This window comes from Euphorbia lathyris, chromosome 2 (genome assembly GCF_963576675.1).
Source record: "Euphorbia lathyris chromosome 2, ddEupLath1.1, whole genome shotgun sequence".
Classification (NCBI taxonomy): Eukaryota; Viridiplantae; Streptophyta; class Magnoliopsida; order Malpighiales; family Euphorbiaceae; genus Euphorbia; species Euphorbia lathyris.
This window is the reverse complement of record NC_088911.1, coordinates 15465763-15490080: the sequence shown is the minus strand read 5'-3', so window position 1 is coordinate 15490080 and position 24318 is coordinate 15465763. Positions and strand designations below refer to the sequence as shown.

Genomic DNA, 24318 nt, shown 5'->3' with positions numbered 1-24318 from the left:
ACTGAATGCCACGGCCGACGGCGTTCGTATGGCCTCCGTCGTCAATGGCCTGAATAAAACGGCGAAAGCCAAGCTCAACACGTTTTCCTCTTTCTCCAATCTCAAACCGTGCATTCATCTAGTCTCTTCTCAGTTTTTTTCTTCTTTTCCTTTTGATCGCAATTCTACTGTGTTTAATTTTTCAATTAGTGGAGCTGCGTGTCTAAATCTTTTATCTGATCATGCAACCAAATCCATTGTCCTACCGATGAGTTTCGTGAAAGATGTAATTAGTTCTTTAGGTTCGCTTCTTTCTTCTTATACCTCTCAAGAACAAAACCCTAGTTCTCAGACCATGGAAGGCGTAGCTGGGTCTCCCGTTACGAATGAACGTGCTGCATATAAGCTCAAGGGTTATTTCGATTTGGCTAAACAAGAGATTGACAAGGCTGTAAAGGCGGAAGAATGGGGTTTGGTTGATGATGCCATTCTTCATTACAAAAATGCTCAGCGCATACTCATCGAAGCGAGTTCAACAACTGTGCCTTCTTACATCAGCTCTAGGTACATCACAAATTAGGCAATCATTTCGTGAATTTTACTAATGTGTAACCATATGAAAATTTTAATAAGCAGCCCAACAAAATTAGACGGTTGGCATAGTAGTATGCTCATTGATTCTATATTTCTATGGAACTAGAGCATTAAAATCATAACATGTATTTGTACTGAGTCGTTTTCTCTGTAACAGTGAACAAGAGAAGGTAAAATCTTATCGTCAAAAGATATCAAAGTGGCAGGGTCAAGTTTCTGAGAGATTACAAGTGTTAAATCGGCGGGCAGGTTTGAATTCATCTTGAACTGCTCAATCTGTACATCGTTTTTAGCTGGCATGATTAAGGATAATGCTAATACATCTTCTTCCCATTTGTCTGTCCAGGTGCTTCTTCGGTAAGCACATCCTCAAACAAGGTATGCATTTTTTGGGTAAATTATAGCTTAAAACATTCTACTTTAAGTGTATTATCATATGTGATTCAATCCTTTTGCATTTTAACCATATAAAACATTTACTTTCATGATATGGAACATATGCTATTAGGCTGAGAGATAATTAGCTGCTAGGAATTTAACATGTCATACATAGTTTATTGCTCCGGACCAAAAGTACAAGGATTTGTTTTAAATGTCTACTATTATCTACAATTAGGTGTCTAAACCTTATAAATGCCAAAGCCTTTCCTTCCACAATTTCTAAATCTATTTGTTTATACCACTATAAAAAAACATATCAAAATTTTGTTTGGCCATCATCAATCTTAGTCATGTCATATCTTAAAAAGGAAAAGGGTACTCCAGGTTGGTGTTCCAATTGCCACCAAAATATTGACTTATTATGGTCAGTGGCGCCTTAGCGAGGAATAACTGAATTATTCACCATCATTTGAATTGCCTTGTCCTTACATCTTGTTTTTATAGAGAAGATTCAACTTAGAATATCTCCTGTACAGTGAGTATATATATATATATATATATATATATGTGTGTGTGTGTGTGTGTCAAAACTAGAAGGACTGGTTGTATCCTAGTCCTAGAGGCAAAAAATCTTTTCTTTTTTACTTGCTAAAAATGCCCATGAGGGTCAAAGTATGGTAAATTGCACCGATGGTCATTGAAGTTTGGGTCTATTTCAATTTTCAAAAAGGTCACTGAACTTCATTTTCTTTCAATAAAGTTTTATTGAATTTCTCTTTTTATTTCAATAATGTCATTCTTACAAATTCAGACAAAAAAGTCATTGGAATAATGACATGACAACCATGTTGGACCTACTTTTACTTATGACATGGCTTTCGTGTGCCACATGGCAACCAAAAAATTAAAGTTACAATTTTTTTTATTGCCCCGTGGCTTTTTTTATCAAGCTGTTGGATTAAGGGCCAGTTTGGCATTGTTGTGGTCAACAAAACCTGCAGTGTGTCGCGGGAAAAAGCTGAAAAGTGTTCGGTAAATACATATTAAGAGTTCTAAGAGTTAGGAAAGCAGGTCATTAGGTGTTTGGTAATTCTGCGGTACAAATGCTCCTTTAACATATCAAATGACCAAAAAGGATTTATTTTTTTTTTCGAAATAAAATATTATAAATTAATTTTTTTTGTCTAAAATTTACTACAATTAACACATAATTAGCAGATGAAGACCATATATATGGGAACCTATTTTTATTTATTTGAAGTTTAAAGTACAAGACAGAACTTAAACTAGTCGAAAATGGTTCTTGGAAATTTTCTTGAATAAGAGCTACAATTCAGTGACACGGCAGTGGCAACTGGAAGATTCCAGAGATGGTGGCAACGTGGAGATTTTCAAGTTAGGGTTTTGTGGGGAGCAAAGAATGTGAAGGTGTATACGATTACCAATCTAAAAAATTAGAATATGTATAAGATTTTTATTGTAATTAGGTGAAAGTAATAGCGTTTTTTTTTTTGTCTAGAATAATAAAGGATATCTGCTTTCCGCATAAGCCCAGAAAGCAGATTTTCCAGTGACTATTTCTGTCTGAATTGGCCAGAATGACTTTGTTGAAATAAAAAAGAATGTTCAATGACTTTATTGAAAGAAAATGAAGTTCAATTACTTTTTTGAAACAGACCCCAGTGACCATTAAGTGCAATTTACCCATCAAAGTATCCTATGTCATTCATAGGTAATCTAGGCCTATTGGAACTCAGGATAACATAGTCTGCTGCAATGATGATCCTGTTCCACTTTTTATTGATTCTAATATCACAGTAGTTGTCCGTAAATCGTACTTTTTTTCTTGAATCACTTTTCCACAATAGTCGGAGCTTTCTATTGCTTACTGGTTTTGGTTATGTAATTATGTAAATGTTATTTGTTCATTACAATATTGCAGAGCACCTTAACACATGCACATACTGCTGCAGTTGCATCATCAAAATCAAAGTTAAAACCAGCTCTGTCACAAAAATCTCCAAGATCCACTAGTAATGGACAAGTAAACTGGAATCAGACTGATAAAGCTGCAAGCTCAAAACCTACTCAGGATTCTGGTAATGGTTATGAAGCAAAATTGGTTGAGGCGATAAATAATTCAATAGTGGATAGAAGTCCTTCAATTAAATGGGATGATGTTGGTGAGTTACTATAACTGTTCTTCTTATTTATTTATTTTGCTTTTCCTTGTTACTTTAACTTTGAAATTATAAAGTTACTTAAGTTGTCTGCAGCTGGCCTTGAGAAGGCAAAACAGAGCTTAATGGAAATGGTTATTTTGCCGACAAAGAGAAAAGACTTGTTTACTGGGCTCCGAAAACCAGCTAAAGGTAACAAGGGAAGCCTGATAGCGAAATATGGGTAATGTCGTTTCATGTTAAATAATAATTGGTGCTCCCTGTTATCCAGGTCTGCTTCTGTTTGGTCCACCAGGTAATGGAAAAACAATGCTTGCCAAAGCAGTAGCTTCAGAGTCAGAGGCAACTTTCTTTAATGTATCAGCATCTTCTCTAACATCAAAATGGGTGCGTTTGTTCATGTTAATTTATGCTGTTTTGTTCATTATTCTGCTTTTATTGTGTGTATATTTGTATTTAAACTGATGAAGAATATCTAATGAATTGTGCTTCTACTGGAACAGGTGGGAGAGGCTGAAAAGCTCGTCCGGACTCTCTTTATGGTTGCAATATCCAGACAACCATCAGTAATTTTCATGGATGAAGTACATTTTCTCTTTCTGCTTAGCTTTCTTGCATTGTTATTTTGGTGCATTATGTGCTGTTGCTTACATATATCTCTCCAAAGTGATGATCTTTATCTCTTCAAAGTGATGGATGCAAAGAAAAGTAGCAATTGGTTTTGGGTATTGAACAGTTGATAATTGGAGCTACTAATTCTTTTTTATTTGATTAAGTCAAGTACAATGTTGCTGTCTTTATATTTCTCCCTAGACATGTGCATAAGGTGCATGATTTATGTGTTTCGGTAAATTTTTAATACAGCTAGAATTCTCACCAACTTCAGTGTTCAAACTAATTGTTGCTTTCTCCAATGCCAACAGTAGCTTAAATCAATGAGATCATATTTACATTCATCTAAGATCCTTATCCATGCCACTATAATATATTAACTTCGACCTTCTGTGCAGTGCTGATTATCGTCTTTTTTTTCATGCTTCAGTTTCCATTCTGTAAATATGTAACTGTTCCCCTTCTTGAATGTTAACAGATTGATAGTATCATGTCAACAAGGTTGGCAAGTGAGAATGAGTCAAGCAGAAGGCTAAAATCCGAGTTTCTAATACAATTTGATGGCGTGACCTCTAATCCTAGTGATTTAGTAATAGTTATAGGTAAGCATTATGTAATTTAATAAGGCAAGTACACAGTAAACGTTTGTGCGCATGTCAAGTTCCATGTTTATAGTTGTACATTCACTATGGAAAGCTTGATGTTTGGCAAGTTAAATTCTCTCTGCCACTTGCTATTAAGAAAGCAAGTTGTAAAACTTCTGCTTCTCTATAGCTTCACAGAATCCCTTTCTTAATATTCTCAACAGATATAGCTTATCAGACATTCACAAAGTTTTCATTTAATCTCTTAGGTCCTTTTGCATGTAGCAATAAATACAATTTAGTGCATATTGTTTAATATGTTATGGAAGAAAAGGCAATCGTTCTCCTTCCTATTGCATGACTTCATTATAAATTTTGGATATTTTATTTATCATCAATGACCTTAGTATTCCCCTGAATAATTGGTTTAGAATGTGGTTCCTAACCCTCAAATTTTTTTTTTGGTAATGCAGGTGCTACGAATAAGCCACAAGAACTGGATGATGCAGTTCTTCGGAGACTGGTTAGTATGGTCTTCGGGAATTTGCAGCAGCTTTCTCCAAAATCCTTAATGTGTTTTTAGAACTCTGAGTTAATATGGTGTTTTGCCTTAATTTTGAGCTAATATGCAATTGTCTTTCACTGAGATGGAACTGCTCTGATCTCGAGTTGATTTGAGTGAGATATAATACATAGTAGTAATATCTTATAATGCCAGTGTAACACTCATGCCACTGCATACTGGTATTTTTGACAAAATACTTGATGATGCAGAGTGAGAGAGTATATTACGTCTGTTTGGTGCACCGATGCCTGTACCAGGCCCAGTTTTAAATCATTAATAGACTTCTTGTCCTCCTATACTGTTATGTTTGTAGTGATGTACAAAAAAAATTACTTGGTCCAAGAACTTTGTAAACTGCTTCCTTGGGTGCCAATGGCCATCTTTCTGCTCCCAAGGAAATTCATTGGAGCCCTAGTGATAATCTTATTCAGGTTGTATGTACACATTGAGACAGAGAACTCAACTTGAAAAAGTGTTTTCATGCTAACATTAGCAATCAGCTTGAATATAATGCTCAAGCAGCTTTTGCTCTTCAGTTTCTTTTTTTGTTTACTTTTGCAACCAACTCTAAGTCTGTAAATTCTAACTATGAATCAGGTAAAGAGAATATATGTTCCTCTTCCGGACAAAAATGTTAGGAAGCTTCTTTTGAAAAACAAACTCAAGGGTCAAGCTTTTTCTTTACCTGGTATGTATTCAATCATCTTTAACTCTTTTGCAGTTCTTGTTTATTGGTTTTAATCCTCTAAGCTCCCTTTTGTAGGTTCTCAGACTATATAGTTTCCTTTTTTGTTCTCTCATGTGTTTGTGAAGTATTTTGGTCAGCTTTTCATCTTTGTATGCTTCTATGTCTATTTCCGATTGAATTCAATGTATGCAGCATTGATCTATAACGATATATTTTGTGTGCATTATGGCCTTTATTTTCCCCTTCCACATAAATGTGATAATTTACATCTAATGATGTGTGACAGATGGGGACCTCGATAGACTGGTCAGAGAGACAGAAGGTAAGATAATTATTACCATTATTGCCTTTAATATTCTGTTCATCTGAAGGCAGTGGAATCCAAGTTTCATTTAGTAGGAAGATGATGCTATCCAAAAACCAATTCAGCATTGTCCTTAGCTTAAGCATTTCTGCCTGTATCAGTCTTGTCATGGAACCGTTTGAACTAAAAGCTCAAGCTGATAGTTAAAGGTCCACTCCATATTAATATCTGACACACCCCCACACGCGAAAGCTATCACAGGCCCATATTACCATGTCCTGCAATTTAATCAACAAATGGGGCTGCCAGGAATCAAACCCTGGACCACTTGGTCATACTGGCTCTGATACCATGTCATGGAACCATTTTAGCTAAAAGCTCAAGCTGATAGTTAAAGGTCCACTCCATATTAATATCTGACAAGTCTCTATTTTTTAGCTAATGCACATCAGTACTCGTGACAAAGTAATGAACACCAATCATCAATTTGTGGAAATGGGAATAGATCTTTTCAAGGCCTAATACATACACAACCCCTCCAAGTTGGCCATAAAAGCCAATTGTCTCTCTGAACTTTGAAAACGGCTGATAGACTCTTTAAACATGCTTAAAGTAAGCTATTGGCCCCTTTAACTTGTTTAAAAGTGACCTGTTGACCCCCTGAACTTGCTTCAAATGATGCTGTGTTTCAACTTGTCCAGATCTAGTTGCTCTACCGTGTAGGACTTAAGGGGTTAATCATGTCACTTTAAGCAAGTTTAGGGGGTCAATCTATCGCTTTCAAAGTTGGAGAGGTCATTAGATTTTTCTGGACAAGTTTGGGGTAGCTAGTGATGTATTAGGCTATTTTTTTAAACTAAGTCTCGTAAAACCTTTCAATTCTTCTATTTATAGGGTATTCTGGAAGTGATCTGCAAGCTTTATGTGAAGAAGCAGCAATGATGCCAATTAGAGAGCTTGGTGCAAATATTCTCACTGTCAAGGCAAATCAGGTAATCCAACTAAAACTCGAACTTTGTGAATAAGTCCTAGATAATTATACTCCAGAGAAATCGTATAAGGCACTTGTGCAGAGACAACTTCAGGTATGACATTTCAGTGAACATAGATTATTGAATTATCCTTCTTTTGTTTCGCTAAAATAAAATCAGGGGTCATCGGTTTTTACCATGTGGTCATTAGTTGAATTTGTGCACCAATTGATAAAAACAAAATTTAGTGGTAGATTTGTTGGTCTGTCCAATGGTCTTGTATGTAATCCAGGCTCAGGGAGGCAAATTGTGCTTCCTCCAGTGTTTTATGTCGATTCTGTTGACTTAATAGTATTGCTAGAGAGAGAAAGAGGTTAATAAGAAAGGGATGAAAAAGACCAATTTACCTTGTGTATTTGTATTTTACAAGTGGGATTTTTCTTCAGATGTCATTATAATGAAACTGGTCTTTACTCTCCGACAGAAGACAAATGGTTTCTTATCGAAGGGGGATAAGTACAAAACAAAACCTTGTGGCTTTGTGCATTTTTAAAGACGGCCCCGTGGTTTAGAATTTTGCAAACGCGGGTTTGAGGTTTCCTCCATTTGCAAAGATAGACTTTTTCACTATAACTTTTAGTAAATAAGAGCAATACGAGTAGTTTTGTTACTCTTTTCTGCTTTAAAATATTTTCATATGTTAGGTGGGATACAATGGGATTAGGATGGAGAGAGTTGAAATTTTTATTTTGAATATTTGCTGCATAGGCAAATTTGAATAGTTTTAGTGAAAAGGTCTGTCTTTGTAAATGAAGCAAACATCAGACCTATGTTTGCAAACTTTTAAACCACGAAAAAGTGTTTGCAAATGCGTAAAACCACAAGTTTTGCACAATATTTAATTTGCAACCTCTTGATTTCTAGTGCCCAGATGTTGCAGCCCCGCAGACAATTTTTGCTGCATGGGAGGGGTGTTTACCTTTGGGATTACAATTACATAGCATTATCTGAAAGCAATTGTGGCTTGTTTTGGCAGGTAAGGCGACTGAGATATGAAGACTTTGAGAAGGCAATGTCTGTTATTAGACCCAGTTTAAGCAGAAGCAAATGGGAAGAGCTTGAACGATGGAACGAGGAGTTCGGGTCTAATTGAACAATACCAATGTATTGGCACTGGAAGAAGGAAAAACCGTATATAGTGCCTACTGCCTTGTGTGAATGTCTAAAGCTCTTTCAGGGATTATTACCAAGTATTATTGTGAAACATTTTCACTGCAAATGTAAGAACAGGCATTTACAGTTTGTGTATAAAATTAATCAAGATAAAGGTGTACATTGTTATTTTTTATTATTTTCTTATAGAGCCTAAAGGGATTGTTAAAAGTACCCAAAATGCTAGAATCTTTATTTGAAAGATCCATATGGATGATACTTTTTAATAAGCTTTTGGTTGCTGAGAGATTCTAAGTTGGATCAAGGAAATGGAACTATATTACTGTGGAAGGAGATAATCAAACCCTCATCTTGGCAACGAAAAAGGCTAGTATCTTCCTCTTTCAGAATTACCGTGGATGACAGTTTGATGCTTAAATCTGCAGTGGAGAACCTTAATTTCAGCTTTGCTAGGCGAACTTGCAAGCGAAGAGCGTAAGTCCCTTTCGAGATTGGGGGGAGTACTATATGAGTTCGTAAATGGGGAACGAGCATTGTCTATTGTATTGCTTGCTTTTGGCAAAGCTTCTAGAACAAGATAATAGGCATTTTTTTATGGTTGGAATACCACCTTTTTTAGGCCGACTACTACATAGAAAGGAGGGACAATGAAGCCAAATAGGAAAAGTAAAAGCTAGTGAAAGAGCTGGCAGGGTACAATGCGTAGGGTGATACATGGTTGTATTGGGGATTAAACCTTTGTTTGGGGTTAAATTTGAGAATAATTTCAAGGTTGGATGGGGTTAGAACATAATTCTTAGGGAGGCGCTGTTTCTCACTAAGGAGAAATCGCGAAGACACCGACCTAGCCAAACAAACAACGGACGTACAAGAAAGCGAAAGCGCCTAACTCAAGTTACTTTAGGTAAGCCATTACCCCCAATAAATATTAAAAAAAAAGTATTATTTTATAAAAATAAATATAAAAAGAAATTAATTTATCATTTTATAAAAATAAAATAATTATTATAATAATGTTATTGAATTTGTATTTTATAAAATTTAATTAAAAATAAAATTTAATTTTGCTTGAAAATGTTAAATTTTCACAATTTTATACGTTAGGGCTAAATCTGTACTTCACTTAAAACGTTACGGTTAAATATTTAGTATATTACTAACAAAAAATATATTTAGTATATTAATAATAGAGTAAAATATTTTAGACATTTTCAAAGAAATTGTGATTAATTTATACGTAATAGGTTTAGTTTTTTTAAACTGTCTAAAATATTTTACTATATTATTAATATAGTTACGAAAAAAAATGTAACTGATTCAATTTATTGACAGACTGGTTTAGAAGGTATGACGTGGCTAAATAACAGTCAAACAAATTTTTTTCAAATTTCCGGTAGCGTATGGTTAAAATTGATCTTCCTTGGAAACGTTAGTGCTAAATTTGCATAATTTCATATATTAGGATTAAATCTGCACTTCGCTTGAAACGTTACGGTTAAATATTTAGTGCATTACTAACAAAAAAAAAAGTAAAATATTTTCGATAATTTTAGAAAAATTATGATTAATTTATGGTGCCTTCTATGGTTACTTTGTTTTTGACAAAGTACCATTATTTGGTGTGTTATTAATACAGTTACAAAAAAATGTATGAAACTGTTTCAGTTTATCAACAAAGTGGTTTAGAAGGTTCGATGTAGCTAAATAACAATTAAACAAGTCTTTTTAAATTTTCGTTAGCGTGTGGTCAAATTTGATCTTGCTTGAAAATTATACAAATTTAATAACATCAGTATAATTTATATATAATTCTTTTTTTTTTTTGGGTAGAAAAAGGAAAGAAAAAACAAACAGAAAACAACTACTCATGGATTAGCCTAGAAAAGTTAACCCCAATTCTATCCTCTAAAAGAAGAGGAGAAAGAAAGATAGGGGGAACAGAAAGGGTAGAAACACCTAACACTCCCTCATGGCCAGCCGCCGCCAAGCGATCCGCTACACGGTTCTGTTCTCTGAAAATTCTATTTTTATTTTTATAAATTAATAAATCAATTCTTTTTATAAATCTTATTTTTATTTTTATTTTTATAAAAAAATATAATTTTTTTTATATTTGTTTGGGACAGTGACGTACAGCCACTGTCCCACTAGTAGGCAGGAATCCCTCCTGCCCACTACCCATTACGGCGCCACCATTCTACCAAAAATTACCCATTACGGTTAAAAGTACACCGTAATGGTACCTAAACTAACCATGATTAAAAGAACAGTACCTTTCTCAAAATTAATTTCTAACCCTATCCAACTTTAAAATTATTTTTAAATTTAACCCCAAATAGAGGTTAACCTTGTATTGGTTAGCTTTGGGCTGGAGATTAACGATTGACCGATAGTTTTGACAACTTGTGGTGGAGTACTTTCAGATAGATGCGTTCTAATGTGATGTTTCACAAATTTGCTAGAAATGACTGTTATGTATATTAGGAGACACCTCCTAGGTTTTTAGAAGTTGAGTTGTATTCTTCTGTATTTTGAGTAATGAATTTCACTATAAAAAAATAATAATGAATTTCATGATTCTTTTAAAAAAATACAAAAATAAATATGATGGTTTCACGTATTTTTAGAAATGTGCTTACGGTTAAAAGTTACTAATGCATATCAAATTTTTTTCCCTAAAATTATTAGTAAATAAGAAGAATTTAAGTTATTTTATTGTATTTCATGCGTTTAAAATATTCTTATATATTAGAAGGGTTATGATGATAAGATTTTATTTTTATAAGGGAAAATTATAAAACTGTGTCAAATGGGAGACCCATTTACATATTAAACTCATTTAATAATTCTACTACATATCTAGACTGATTTTGTGTGACTTTCTAAAAATACCTCTGACCTTCCCACTTCCACCACTTGCGAATCGCCGCTCCCTCTATCTCATTGGTTATGCGAAAAGTTGCTCCAGCATTAATGATTTCAAGACTTTTGATCTTCCTTTCTTCCTTTAAATTGCACGAAATCTGCACCATTTAGTCAAAATCATAATGAATTTCTCTTTTTCATCTCTTCATCTCTTGATTCTGCAACTTCCCAACCCTAGAAAACGAGTAAATGGTTTTTCATCTTCCTGTTCGTTGCTTGGTTTCTTTCTTCTTGTTACCATCAAAGAAATGGTTTTTCTACGTTATTTCCTTCGTTCTTCCTATGTTATCATATTGTTATTGTCGCTTTTGGGGGTGAAAGGGGCGAAAAATGTAAGTATCTGTTTTTTTTTCTGCGTTTTTTCATGAAATCACTTCGCAATCGATGGTTTCGCTAAGCTTTGCGAAGAGAACGAACCTGGAAAGTGATGATCTACTTCGTGAATTGATGATTTCGCGAAGTTCTGCGAAGAGAAAGAGTCTGAAACGTATGGATCTACCTCGCGAATCGATTAGTTCGCGAAGTCTGCGAATAGATCCTCACGTTTCAGACCTCGCAGACTTCGCGAAAGCATCGATATGGGACGTAGATAATCACATTTCAGACCTCGCAGACTTCGCGAAAAAATCGATATGCGAAGTAAAATCACCTCTTCCCCTGCACATTTACATTCGCATGTTTCGCTAATTTTCATTTCGCGAAGCCAAAATCGTCCTTTTTCATAACTAACACGGTTAATTTTTTCTGTAGATGGTTGAATACGTAACATCCCTTTCTGGAAGGCGGTGTACTGGGCTTCAGGGAAGATGATTTTCCTTCCTGTATAGGGATGAACTTCCCCAAGATTGACACATTCACTCCTGAAATGATTCGTTAGGAGAGGTTGTGTCAATCTCGGGGTGCACCATGGGACATGTCCATCCCATGGTGCCAATCTTCAAAGTGGACCTAACTTAGTCCGGTGCCAATTTTGAAGCGGATGAGTAATCTTGGTACCGGATTAGTTAGTTTCACTTTAAAATGATAGGTTAGTAGAGTTCATTGTGGCAATCTTGTTGTAAATTTTGATAATGTTATGATTTGAATGTTCGAATCCGTTGTTGTTTGCCAATTTTTGTTATATACCACTTCGCGTATTAGCTTCAAATCTTATCCAGCATTCGCATATGCGAACTAAATTCATCAAGCAAAACAAACTTCAGCTTCGCAGGCTTCGCATATGCGAACTAAATTCATTAAGTAAATCAAAACATTAACTTCGCAGGCTTCGCATATGGGTGAATATGCGAAGTCAGACGGGATGGGGCGAGCTCCGCGTAAATATTGAGGTTATTTTTTAAAAGTCACACAAAATCAGTCTAGATATATAGTAGAATTAGTAAATGGGTTTAATATGTAAATGGACCTCCCATTTGACCCAAATTTGTAATTTTGCCTTTTTATAATTTACTTTATTTTTAATGTAGATTTAAGTGGATTTAACCGTAGTCTGCGTGGTTAATAGATATAGTAAATTAAATTTGATTATAAAGAAAGCTGTATATTTTAAATTATTATGGTGTAATCATGTTTTATTATTTATATGTTTTATATAATATAAATGCATGAAAAATGAAAACAGTGTAAAATATGGTGCATTGTACAATTGTTTTTGTAAATCATGTCAAAAGAGCTTTTTACATGAAAATCATAATTAGTTATAAAACTATATCTGAATCATATTATCAAAATTAATTCTAAATATGTCATTCTTTTCTATATATTACAAATAAAAAATAAAATATGATATTATACCGTAACTAAAAAATTCTAGATCCCAATTTATAAATCTGAACTCCTAAAAATAATATTATAAACTCATAATTTATAAACTCTAATCATTAAATATATTAAAAATAATGATTTACTTTTTTTAATAAAAATAATAATAATTTACTTAGTTTTGATATAATTTATATTATTACTCCATATAGTTATAGATAATTTTTAAAACATGTAAATTTCCCAAAATGGATTCTACACTCCATAAACAGGTTTGGTTCGGATATACTGGCCCATAGGCCGTTCTTAATGTTGTAAAACGTTGCGTTTTGTTCTGAGCGGGCTTGTAATGTTTAAACTTGAGAATTCAAATTCGTCTCCTTCTCCCACTTCAGCAATCGGTTTTCAGATTCTTCTGTCATCGGATTTCAATTCATCCCCTCTGCAATAATCAAGAAATGAAAGCACAACGAGAAAACCAGAAGAGGCAATGGTCCTTGCGAGACTTCGAGATCGGGAAACCCCTCGGAAAAGGAAAATTTGGGAGAGTTTATCTCGCCAGAGAAGTTAAGGTATTTTTCTTTACTCAATTTTCAGTTTGATTGCCAGGAAAATATTGATCATGGATTTACATAATTCCCTGTCTCTCAGAGCCAATATTTAGTGGCTCTCAAGATAATTTTCAAGGAACAGATAGAAAAGTACAGGATTCATCACCAATTAAAGAGAGAGATGGAGATTCAAACCAGTCTACGTCACCCTAATATTCTGCGTCTCTATGGTTGGTTTCACGACAATGAGCGCATTTTCCTGATTCTCGAGTATGCTCACCGTGGCGAGCTTTACAGAGAGCTTAAAAAGAAGGGTTATCTCAGCGAGAAGCAAGCCGCTACTGTGAGAATCCCTCAGCCTTGTTATATAGAGCTATTTTGTTTTGCTTTGGTTTTCAATTTAGGGCTTTTGTCCCTGCATCATAAAATGTGTTGTTTTTTATGAATTTCAGTACATTTCAAGTCTCTCCAATGCTTTGGCTTATTGTCATAAGAAGGATGTGATTCACAGAGATATTAAGCCAGAAAACTTGCTGCTTGATCACGAGGTACATTTTTTTTACTTGATCATCCAGTTTTCATGTCCACAAATCAAGAAATCTGATGTTGACTTTGAGAATTTATTGTCTTCATCATAATTTTCCTGTTAACCAATTTCAGAAATTGAGGTACTACTTCAATGAAAAGGATTATGAAAATTTCCTACTACTTATTGCTCCTTGTTGTGTTTTAACATGGATTATTCTTTGCTTTTGTTTCAAGCTTGTATTTTTTTTTTTTGACAATTTGACATCATAGTTGGATTTAGGGATTGCCATTTGACAAGAGAAACTCTGATTGAAGTTGGAAACACAAATTATTGTCCCTGAATATGAATGGTTTTAGTATACATAATGATTGCAAACTTGGCTGGAAGTATAAGTTGATAATGCCTCCTCTAGCTCACTCCTAGAACTTTATCTGATTTATAAAGTTTCAGTACTGCCTTATGCTTCTCAGCTATCACAAGTTCAAAATTACTATCCAAAACTCTGGTTGCATTTTTTCCCTATAAATTTCAAGAGTGTTTCAAATTGTTGCAGGGCCGACTGAAAATTGCAGATTTTGGTTGGTCTGTGCAATCAAGGAGCAAGAGACACACCATGTGTGGTACATTGGATTATCTAGCACCAGAAATGGTGGAGAACAAAGCTCACGATTATGCAGTTGATAACTGGACATTGGGCGTACTTTGCTATGAGTTTCTGTGTGGTGCTCCTCCATTTGAGGCAGAGAGTCAAAAGGACACATTCAGAAGGTGAGAAGTGCTACATATTAGAGGTGGCAATTCAGGTTACCGTGTCATAATCGTGTTATGTAATCTACATATTCTATACGGTAATATATGATATAAAAGCACAAAAATGATTATCGTGTCATTCGGATTGTCTCTTAAATCATATTATCGTATCAGAAATTGTCATCCCTACTATGCACTAGGGTTTATAGCCTAAATTATGAGCCAATATGTAAGCACAGATTGAATTTTGTGATGCAGGATCATGAAAATTGATCTTACTTTTCCTTACGATCGTCACATTTCTGATGAAGCCAAAGACCTCATCGGCCGAGTAAGTTTATCCATCATGAAAATTGTCATGTTCCTTATGTTTGGAATTAATTGCCGCAGACATGTAATGCAAATATGCATATCTGTACCATTTTTGCAGCTTCTTGTGAGGGACTCTTCAAAGAGGCTCTCCCTTGAGAAAATCCTGGGGCACCCTTGGATTGTTAAGAATGCAGATCCCTTGGACACCTCGAGGGAGTAGCAAGTAAGCCACATCTCACATAATTAGAGTTTTTTTTTCCCTAACATTGTTACTTGGGGAAAGATAAGTGACTTCTAATGTTGATAACTTGAACTAGCTGATCTCTGCTTGAAAACCTAATCTTCATACATCTGTATTGTATAATATAAAATTAGCAAGGTTGTGTGCAAATTTTAGGCTTTCAGTATTCTCCAACTATATGGCTTACTATTTCTGTGAATACTTTTGACTAAAATTATCTATTTGTTGTGTGTACTACAATTATGCTTTCTTGGTTTGGGGTTGCTAATTATAATACTGTAAAATTTAGACAAGGATCATGAGCAATGGCAGAATCAACTCATAACATATCTGAGCACCATGCTCTATATTTAAGCCCCTCACTCAAGGCTCAAGGTAGAGGGCGAACCTTGGCGCAATGGTAAACGTTGTTGTCGTGTGACCGAAAGGTCACAGGTTCGAGTCTTAGAGCGGCCTCTTACCAAAAATTGGCAAGGGAAGGCTTGCCCCCAGTACACCCTTGTGGTGGGACCCCTCCCCGGACCCTCGCTTAGCGGGGACACGTAGTGCACCGGGCCGTTTTTTTTTATTATTATTCAAGACTCAAGGTAGTAAGCCTTGATTGCACAAAGTGAGCCGCTGTTTAAAAGACTCTCACCTTGTACGTCTCGCCCGAGCCTCGGAGTCTGTATCAAAGCACGCCTCAATATATACTGTTTCACTAGTTTTTTTTTACTGTTTTGTGTAAACCAAATGGTTGATTAATCTCAACCACTAATCTAGTTTAAATAACATTATTCTTAATCTTTGATCTAAATAAGAATATCAAGAGACATAACTAAATATAAAAAGAGTAGAGAGGGATTAAGAGACTTTTTTGCTCCTCGTGTTCCTCAAGCGCACGCCTTGCATTGCGTCTTGAGCTTAGGCTCCAGGATTCCTTAGCGCCTTAGTGCCCTTTGCGTCTTTAACAACTATGACTTAATCCGATAAACTTATGTTGGTGTGAGATTATATTCAGAAGGTATGATAACGAGCAGACCAAAAACCATCAGACAACTACTAATCCTAAGTGGAAAAAAAATCAATTGATGGGTCCTCGTAGCCAACGTTCACCCCCTCCCCTAACAATTCTCCATGGTTGAACTTTAAGCCACAAACACCAGACCTTCGTTGGAGGCGCATTAGACCCATCAAATAGCCGAGGGCAAAAGATATCAGTGTACCCTAACATGCCACACATGTAGCAAAAGTAGGTCAAGCGTTCATATTTATATTGGACATGATGGGGCGTCCCGATTGTTGTTTTAATACGCTTCCAACGTTGCAAAGGGAGACGAGCATCAAGCATTACTCACACCCTCATGTAGCTATGTGAGGCTCCCATGTCATTATTCCAATCATACTACAAAAAAAAAAAAAAAAAAAAAAAAAACCTACAAAACCTCCTAGTTGCTTCCCCACTGCTATAGACATATAACCTAATGGCATGTTATATAGAGTTCGACAGCCAACAGATCCAGCCCCTCCTTCAAACGTTTCAGAATCAAAAGATGACTATTATAAGCCCAAGGTCCTCCATTCGTAACACGATTCACATCAATAATATGAAAAAATTGGTATAGGTAACGATTAGATGGTAATTTCTATATATAGCCCTTTCAGCAGACACTAAATCCTAGCCAAGCGATGTTGCATTGACGAAAAATCTATAAAACGATCGGTAAGAAAAGTTCTCACTAAACAATTTTTAGTTGCAGCCCATGCTCTCGTTGCTGGACTTCCTACTAGAACGACTTCTTCAGCTTCATCGACTCCAATAGAGAGATTCTTCATCAAGTCCTCCATTACCACCAGATAATTAAATTAGAGAAAAAACTTTGAGACTTGATGTCCAGAAAAACGTAAAAGCTCCCGAACAATGAGAGAAAAAAACCTAACTCTCAATCAGAAGAGTAAAACTCTTAAAAACCGACTTTTTTTTTTAACTAAATGAGGCAATTACATTTATATATTTATTTTATGTTACCTACTTTTTAATCCTCAAAGCAATGTCTTCCATGGTATGGATTGCACTCACACTCGGCCAGAAAATAATTGAATAAAGGTTAAATTTGGTCCTCAAAGTTCATATGAAAGGTCAATTTAGCACAAATTAATTTTAGATATTAACTCAGTCCTTAAAGTTGTCGGGAATGATCAGATTGACTCATGACCAAATCAGTCCTGAAAATATAATATATTTTTAATATCCAAACTTTATCATGTTTACATTTTGATACCTAAAATCTATTTTTATACTTAAAAAACTATTATATTTTGCACAGCTGCATAATGCCTTGTTGTCGGTGCATTACTTTATGTGCCAATACAGAATACCAATGCAGTAATAAGCTTTGTAATTATGAATATTGTATGGAGTTTATTCTTTTTTCTTTTAAATTTTTTTTAAATCTTTTACCAATGAAATAATAATATTAAGTAATAACATATGATAAAAATAAAATTTGGATATATTTTTATTTATAAAGAGGACATAACCAATTTTAGATAAGAATTAATTGAATTTAGAATTGTAAATCTACTAATTTTTTTTTAAAAAAAAATTTGCTAATAAAATAATTATATTAAGTGATAAAATGTAAGAAAAATAAATAGAAACCAAAGTCGCATAACAAAGAAAATTTCTAAACATCTCTCGAGATATGAGTATGAGTTACGAACAATTAATTCTCATAGAAACTCCTTGAAGTAGAGACTAAAATCTCACTAAACCCTTCAAAATTAGTATTAGTGCATTGATATTTTGCAACGGCTCATAAAATAATGAGTCAATGCCAAAACGTTATACGGTTACGTAGATTATAATAGTTTTCAAATATAAAAATAGATTTTAGGTATAAAAATGTGAACATGATAAAGTTCGGATATCAAAAATATATTATGTTTTCAAGACTTGATTTGATCATGGGTTAACCTGACCATTCCCGCCAACTTTAAAGATCGAATCGATACTCAAAAATTGATTTGTGCTAAATTGACCATTCATGTCAACTTTAAGAACCAATTTGAACCTTTATTCAGAAATAGTATTTCCTCCACAAAACTCCAAAATTACTTTCCTATTAGAACTCGCACAAAATATTTTTCAAAAATATGTTGCAATTGATTTATAACCGAATTAACTATATCATTTTTTCAAAAAAAAAAAAAAAACACTATTATTCAAAACCTAAAAGCTAAAAATTAAATCAGAACTACTTTATTTCACAAGTTTTTCTACTTGTAGTACTCAATTGGATTATTATTGACTTATTCATCTCTCCATGACATGATGTTAAATCAGATGAAACCCGTGCCATGTTATAGGTCAGGTGTACACAGCTGTCACTTTTATACATTAGTAGCATAAAAAACCTATTAAAACAAAGACGAATTTTCAGAAGTTCTCTCCCATTTCGATTTGGTTGTCAATCCAGCAAGAAAATTTGGCCATAAAGCAATCAAGGATCCTATCCTGTTTGCTGTTTACTGTTGCTGTTAGCAGTTTGCTGTTACTGATAGATAGTTATATTGATTTTTCTATAAAAAAAACAGTTGTTTCAAATTTTTACCATACGCTTTTTGTCTCATGTTTAGACTTAAAAGGCAAAATGCAGTTCCGAAAACTGAAAACAAACGGGCACTAAGTTCCCTCACTGCCATGCCTTACCTAGCAGCTTCAGCACCCGCAATTTAACAAATTTTCAAGTATGCCAGTTTCTAAGTCGTAAAAACAGCAGAGTACACCGAGGAAATCTAGTCTTTGCTAACTATTTCAACACAGTTTTGAACTTATTCCCATAATTACAGATAACAAAAGCAAAATGAGGTTCCTGGGTTACATGTTCCCTCATTTTGATCTTTGGATTTTTTTTCCCACCATCAGATGAAGATACCGGAAAAAGCTAAGAAGTAACTTCTCTATAATCGCAGTTTGCAATTATAGTATCACTGATGGTGTCACTGCTACTGCTGTCCCCACTCGTATTTGTGTCATCCTTAGTCCGGGGATGAGGATTTGCAGTTATTGAGATAGAGAGATTTGTATTTAAATTTGACGTACCCACATTGCTGGGAAAGACTGCAATAGGACTTGGTTCAGAGCTGGTGGCTGTTTGTGGTGCAGCTTGAGGAAAAGGAGGCGACTGGTAAGCAAGCACACGCTTCTTCGCGCCTCTGTGCATGTGCATCTTGCAATATTTCTCGTCGGGCACCACATCCCTGCGGCATCGCCACTTCTTTCCATCTGTTCTTCTACACCTCCTTGGTTCAAGTTCTTCTCCGCTTCTTTGAAGGCATCCGGAGTTGCAACCTTGAACTAAAACAAGGGCAATAGATAAATAGATGAACAAAACTTTGCTAATGAGTCAATGTTGCCAAGGAAAAAACTCTTAAATTGTATATTATTTTGGGGTCAAAAACTCCAAAATGATGGGTAAAATATACCCATGGTCTCTCAATTTCGAGGTTACTAACATGATGGCTCATAAACTTCAAAACTGGACATAAAAGTCTATGAACTTCGACCTATACTAAGTACTAACATAGAAGTCCAAATGACTATTGATCAATGTAAATACCGGTTGATCACTTGACATGTTGGTAAATCAAATAGGGGCCATCATGTTAGTAACACTAAAGTTGAGGGACCACGGGTGTATTTTACCCCCAAAATGATCCTACTGAAAAAGTTACATTTTCAGCGTACTGCTAAATTGGAACACTTGTATCCTAGATGAAGAAAAAACTATTCTGGGATAGAACTAACTAGGAATTAGTAGTGCTAAAGTATATACAGCAATCAGAATAACAATGTAATAGATTTATATTTAATTTATAACTCTATTATGCTTTTTCCCCACATTTTTCTAGGCTTCATCGAATTCACCAAACAAGCATGAGGGGATTCGGGACTTCTAGATACCTAGATGCAAACTGACAATGCACAGCTGCCAAAAGATGGCCTTTCTGTAAGGCGAAAGGAAGCCAATGTGGAGCTCTGTTGAGATAATTCTGTAACGGGGAATCAATATGCACAATAATGCATATTGATTTAAAGAATCCCGTGAAGATTCTGTAATGATTTCATGATTAATCTAGTCGATGAGTACAAAAATTACTTGCTAAGCAAATCCCATCTTGAGTCTAGCCTATGTATATACTATACCTTGAAGAACGCTCTTTGGTGAGAAGTTCAATCTCTGAGAGGTGCCAACATTAGCATTTGTAATGTTTCTGCAGTCATTGCCTCTGTCGATTTGATTCTTGACACCAACATATTTGCCGCAATTCCCATTCCTATTGTTGACGCTGCTACTCTTGTAATAGTTGTTATTGTCACCCTTCTCAGCCTCTATAGTTGCTGTGGTAACAGTCGAGTCCGTGTGAACAGTGGAGGTGGTCATGATTGCAGCTGCATTAATTAAGCCCAAAGTTCCCTTCCTGATCATGCTAGTGCCAATGCTTTTTGCACAACTAACCACACTAGGGGTCATGTTTGTGCCCATGATCTTGAAATCAACATTACTGCTGCTGGTGACACTTGAGTTTTTGTGGTAACTTGGGATAGTTGCAGAGGCTGAATATAAAGAATTGGTATTTGAATTTCCCAAATTCTTGCTCGTTGGTGTTGCATTAGAAGTTGTGATTGTTTGAAACGATTCCACAGGCTTTCTTGAACGAAAGCGGCCTCTGTGCATATGCTTCTCACAGTACTTCTGACCAGGAACCACATCCTTCCTACACCTCCATTTCTTCCCATCAGTTCTCCGGCACCCGTCTGGTTCTGGATCCATTGTGCAATCAAATTCCTTGCTGAATCCCACAACTGAAAACAAGTCGAGAAAGAAAATAACGAAATACACTCAGTTTTACCATTCCATTCCAGATCATATTCAACATTCAAATTGAAAAGATAATTTTAAGGCTTAATACGTTAGGGTCCCTGTACTTGGTCAAATAAGTTGATTGACCCCGGAACTGTGAAGATGTCTCATTAGCACCAAGAATTTTCTTAAAGTGACCTATTAGCACACAACAACAAAATTTATAGAGATAACACACCTAACACAACCTGTTTGACACCATTATCATTTTGTTGCATTTCTATTATATCTAATTATATGGAACATATAGATCACATACCACGATTATGAAATGACAATTCTTTGACACCCATAATTGGGACACTTATATCCTAGATGAAGAAAAAAGCTAATCTTGGATAGAACTAACTAGGAATTAGTAGCACTCAAGTATACTGCTATCAGAATAACAACGTAATAGATTTATATTTAACTTATCACTCTATGCTTTTTCCCTACGTTTTGCTACGCTTAATCAAATTTACTAAACAAGCACGAGGGGATTCAGGAGTTCTAGATACCTACATTTAGATGCAAACTAACAATGCACAGCTGCCAAAAGATGGCTTTTCTGTGAGGGACAAGAGGCCAATGTGGATCTCTGTTTAGATAACTCTTTGTCTGGGAATAAATAATGCATATTGATTTAAAAGATCCAGTGAAGATCCTGCAATGCTTTCATGATTAATCTAGTCAATGAATGTAGAAATTAATTGCAAAGCAAATCTTATCTTGAGCTTGCTTTGTGTACACTACCTTGAAGAACGCTATTCGGTGAGAAGTTCAACCTTTGGGATGTGACAACATTAGCATTTTTAATGTTTCCATAGTCATTGCCTATGTCAATTTGATTCTTGGAATCGACATATTTGCTGCAAGTCCTGTTCCTATCGTCATTGCCACTACTCTTGTAATAGTTGTTATTGCCACCCTTCTCAGCCTCTATAGCTGCTATGGTAACAGTTGAGTCTGTATGAGCAGTGCGGGTGGTCATGATTGCAGCTGCATTTATTAAGCCCAAAGTTCCCTTCTGAATCATGCTTGTGCCAATGCTTTTCGGGCAACTAACCACATTAGGGGTCATATTTGTGCCCATGATCTTGAAATCAACATTACTGCTGCTGGTGACACCTGAGTTTTTGAGGTACATACTAGTATCAATTGGGATAGTTGCAGAGGCTGAATTGGTAACTGAATTTTCGAAATTCTTGCTTGTTGGTGTTGCATTAGAGGTTGTGATCGTTTGAAAAGATTCCACAGGCTTTCTTGAACAACGACGGCCTCTGTGCATATGCCGCTCACAGTACTTCTGACCAGGAACCACATCCTTCCTACACCTCCATTTCTTCCCATCAGTTCTCCGGCACCCATCTTGTTCTGGATCCATCATGCTTCTGTAACCAAATCCCTTGCTGAATCCCACAACTGAAAACAACAAGCCAAGAAAGAACATAACAAAATACATTCAGTTTTACCATTCCAGATCACATTCATCATTTCAAATTGAAAAGATAATTTTAAGGCTTAATACATCAGGGTCCCTGTACATGGACAAATAATTCAATTGGCCCCCGAACTTGAAGATGTCTCATTAGCACCCGAACTTTAAAGTGACCTATTGACCCCTTGAACTATTGACCTCTTAAACTTGCTTAGAGTGACCTATTGGCCTCTAAACTTGCTTAGAGAAACGTGCTTCAATTGTCCAAATCTCCAAGTTGCTCTACCATGTAGACTTTACCATGGAGGACTTCGGGCTTAATCATGTCAGTTTAAGGGGCTAATGAAACATCTCCGAATACCAATTAGATTATTTGGCCTAGTACAAGGCCCTCTATGTATCAAGCCTAATTTTAGCAATGAACTCATCTTATCAAGTCATCACAAAGTTTGTATATTTTATTCCAAAATTGAACTTCAATTCCCGCAAACAGAACAGAGACATAATGAATTGAGAGAACAAGCATGAGCTTTCAATTTCAAACATGGATTTCTCAAACGAAATTAATTGAAAAAACAAAATAACCAGCCAATCAAATACGGCAGTCGGAAATGCTCTGTAATTTATAATGATAATACTAATCTTAACACAAACCAGACGTTTCCAATAAAGAGAGAAACGAAAAAAGAAGAAGAAAGATAAAAAGCGACTTACAGCTCGGATTATGTCTATGGATTCCACTTACACCGTTAACAAAGCGAAGAGAGCCACCAACGCCCTTCCAAATGTGTTGAACAAGAGCAGAAGGAACAGGGAGTCCCGCTACTAAGTACTTGTATATCAAAACTTGTCTCTGAAACTCATCCAGCTGCCCCGCCGTTAAATGAAGCTTCTCGTGTTTAATCACGGGGACGCCATATCCTGCACCAATCCCTATCCCGAGCTTCATTGACGGTGACCCCGCTTGCTCCGCCGCCTTTCTCTTCGTCGGAGGCCCACAGCCTTAAAGAATAATTAAATCAAATTGTCAACTCATTAATTAAGCTCATAACAAACTGAAAAAAAACAAAAAGAAGTTGCAGAGATCAATGGAGTAAGAATCAAACCAGAAGCGGAACAAGCCGAAGTTTGTATAGGTTTCGCCTTCTCCTCCATGGCCGTTTAAGCTTCAATTTCAAGATCAATGGACAAAACAGAGAGCGAAACGAAGCTAATTGATTAGTTTTAGCTGTTCAAAAGAAAAAAAGTGAATTCAAAAGCCAGGAACAGCGCCTACTACTACTGCTTAAACATGGGCAGAGGAAAGCGGTGACAGGTTTCTGACATGATGTCAGCCTTTTGGCGCCGCAGGCAAGTTTCAGAAGAGAAAAATGCGTGCATTTTTGGCATGCAAAGGAAAATTTTCACTCGTTCCCCCACTCTGGAAAAAAGAGCGTGGATTACACGACTCGAGAGTTTTGTTGTGCTGAGTCAGCTTTGCTGACGGGTTGTGATGGATTCCACGCGCGTTTTCAGATTTTGATTGCCTGTCATAAACAGTTCTTAGAGCTTGACACGTCAATGCAGTTTCTCAGTTAGGTGGGTCCATTTATGGACAGATGGAGCCTGACAATGCAGAGGACGTTCTTCATGGAATATGACTGGGCCTGATCTGGAAAGTATATGTAAATCCAGTTCAACAAATTTTGGGCCTGATAAGAGGAAAGTACATGAAACTTTTTTAAAAAATATTAATAATATTTATTTTATTTTTAAAATCTCTCATATTTTTTTTTTTTGAAGAAAAAACCGTCTTTATTAATAACTTTGTGAAGCATCTCGAGCGAGAGTGCTTGCAATGAATACAGGAATAAAATAATGAATGAAAGAATTAGCATAGGAACGAGCGTGTC

The 24318-nt window shown here is 35.6% G+C and overlaps 3 protein-coding genes across 5 annotated transcripts; 2 read left to right on the top strand and 1 right to left on the bottom strand.

Moving 5' to 3' along the window:
• Positions 1-8276, top strand: LOC136216839 (uncharacterized). 2 transcript variants are annotated; one of them, XM_066003389.1, is made up of 13 exons: positions 3-543; positions 731-822; positions 920-951; positions 2897-3137; positions 3231-3326; positions 3406-3521; positions 3638-3718; positions 4225-4348; positions 4804-4853; positions 5493-5583; positions 5870-5905; positions 6782-6879; positions 7895-8276. In XM_066003389.1, exons 1-13 carry the CDS (start codon positions 29-31, stop codon positions 8009-8011), a joined length of 1689 nt encoding a protein of 562 aa, XP_065859461.1. In that variant the 5' UTR covers positions 3-28; the 3' UTR covers positions 8012-8276. The 2 variants fall into 2 exon arrangements, with proteins under 2 accessions (XP_065859462.1, XP_065859461.1); XM_066003390.1 differs by lacking the exons at positions 5870-5905; positions 6782-6879; positions 7895-8276 and adding an exon at positions 5659-5863 and having other exon boundaries at positions 1-543.
• A 4766-nt stretch (positions 8277-13042) lies between these two features.
• On the top strand, positions 13043-15345 carry LOC136220306 (serine/threonine-protein kinase Aurora-3). The gene is made up of 6 exons (XM_066008115.1): positions 13043-13289; positions 13369-13611; positions 13721-13816; positions 14351-14565; positions 14806-14878; positions 14978-15345. The coding sequence occupies exons 1-6, from the start codon at positions 13176-13178 to the stop codon at positions 15077-15079; spliced, it is 843 nt and encodes a 280-aa protein (XP_065864187.1). The 5' UTR covers positions 13043-13175; the 3' UTR covers positions 15080-15345.
• A 3468-nt stretch (positions 15346-18813) lies between these two features.
• LOC136216835 (growth-regulating factor 9) lies at positions 18814-23785 on the bottom strand. 2 transcript variants are annotated; one of them, XM_066003383.1, is made up of 5 exons: positions 23533-23785; positions 23141-23428; positions 21742-22410; positions 20289-20948; positions 18814-19439 (listed from the first exon to the last, which is right to left on the bottom strand). In XM_066003383.1, exons 1-5 carry the CDS (start codon positions 23579-23581, stop codon positions 19027-19029), a joined length of 2079 nt encoding a protein of 692 aa, XP_065859455.1. In that variant the 5' UTR covers positions 23582-23785; the 3' UTR covers positions 18814-19026. The 2 variants fall into 2 exon arrangements, with proteins under 2 accessions (XP_065859455.1, XP_065859456.1); XM_066003384.1 differs by lacking the exon at positions 23533-23785 and having other exon boundaries at positions 23172-23303.
• Positions 23786-24318: the final 533 nt, after the last annotated feature.

Coding starts and splice junctions, on each gene's coding strand:
- LOC136216839 (XM_066003389.1), top strand. CDS start 29: ATGGCCTCCGTCGTCAATGGCCTGAATAAAACGGCGAAAGCCAAGCTC. Junction 3,719..4,224: donor CAGTAATTTTCATGGATGAA/GTACATTTTCTC, acceptor GAATGTTAACAG/ATTGATAGTATCATGTCAAC. Junction 5,906..6,781: donor ACTGGTCAGAGAGACAGAAG/GTAAGATAATTA, acceptor TTCTATTTATAG/GGTATTCTGGAAGTGATCTG.
- LOC136220306 (XM_066008115.1), top strand. CDS start 13,176: ATGAAAGCACAACGAGAAAACCAGAAGAGGCAATGGTCCTTGCGAGAC. Junction 13,612..13,720: donor GCGAGAAGCAAGCCGCTACT/GTGAGAATCCCT, acceptor TATGAATTTCAG/TACATTTCAAGTCTCTCCAA. Junction 13,817..14,350: donor ACTTGCTGCTTGATCACGAG/GTACATTTTTTT, acceptor AAATTGTTGCAG/GGCCGACTGAAAATTGCAGA.
- LOC136216835 (XM_066003383.1), bottom strand. CDS start 23,581: ATGGAGGAGAAGGCGAAACCTATACAAACTTCGGCTTGTTCCGCTTCT. Junction 23,429..23,532: donor TTCGGCTTGTTCCGCTTCTG/GTTTGATTCTTA, acceptor TTATTCTTTAAG/GCTGTGGGCCTCCGACGAAG. Junction 19,440..20,288: donor ACCAAAGAGCGTTCTTCAAG/GTATAGTATATA, acceptor CCCTTGTTTTAG/TTCAAGGTTGCAACTCCGGA.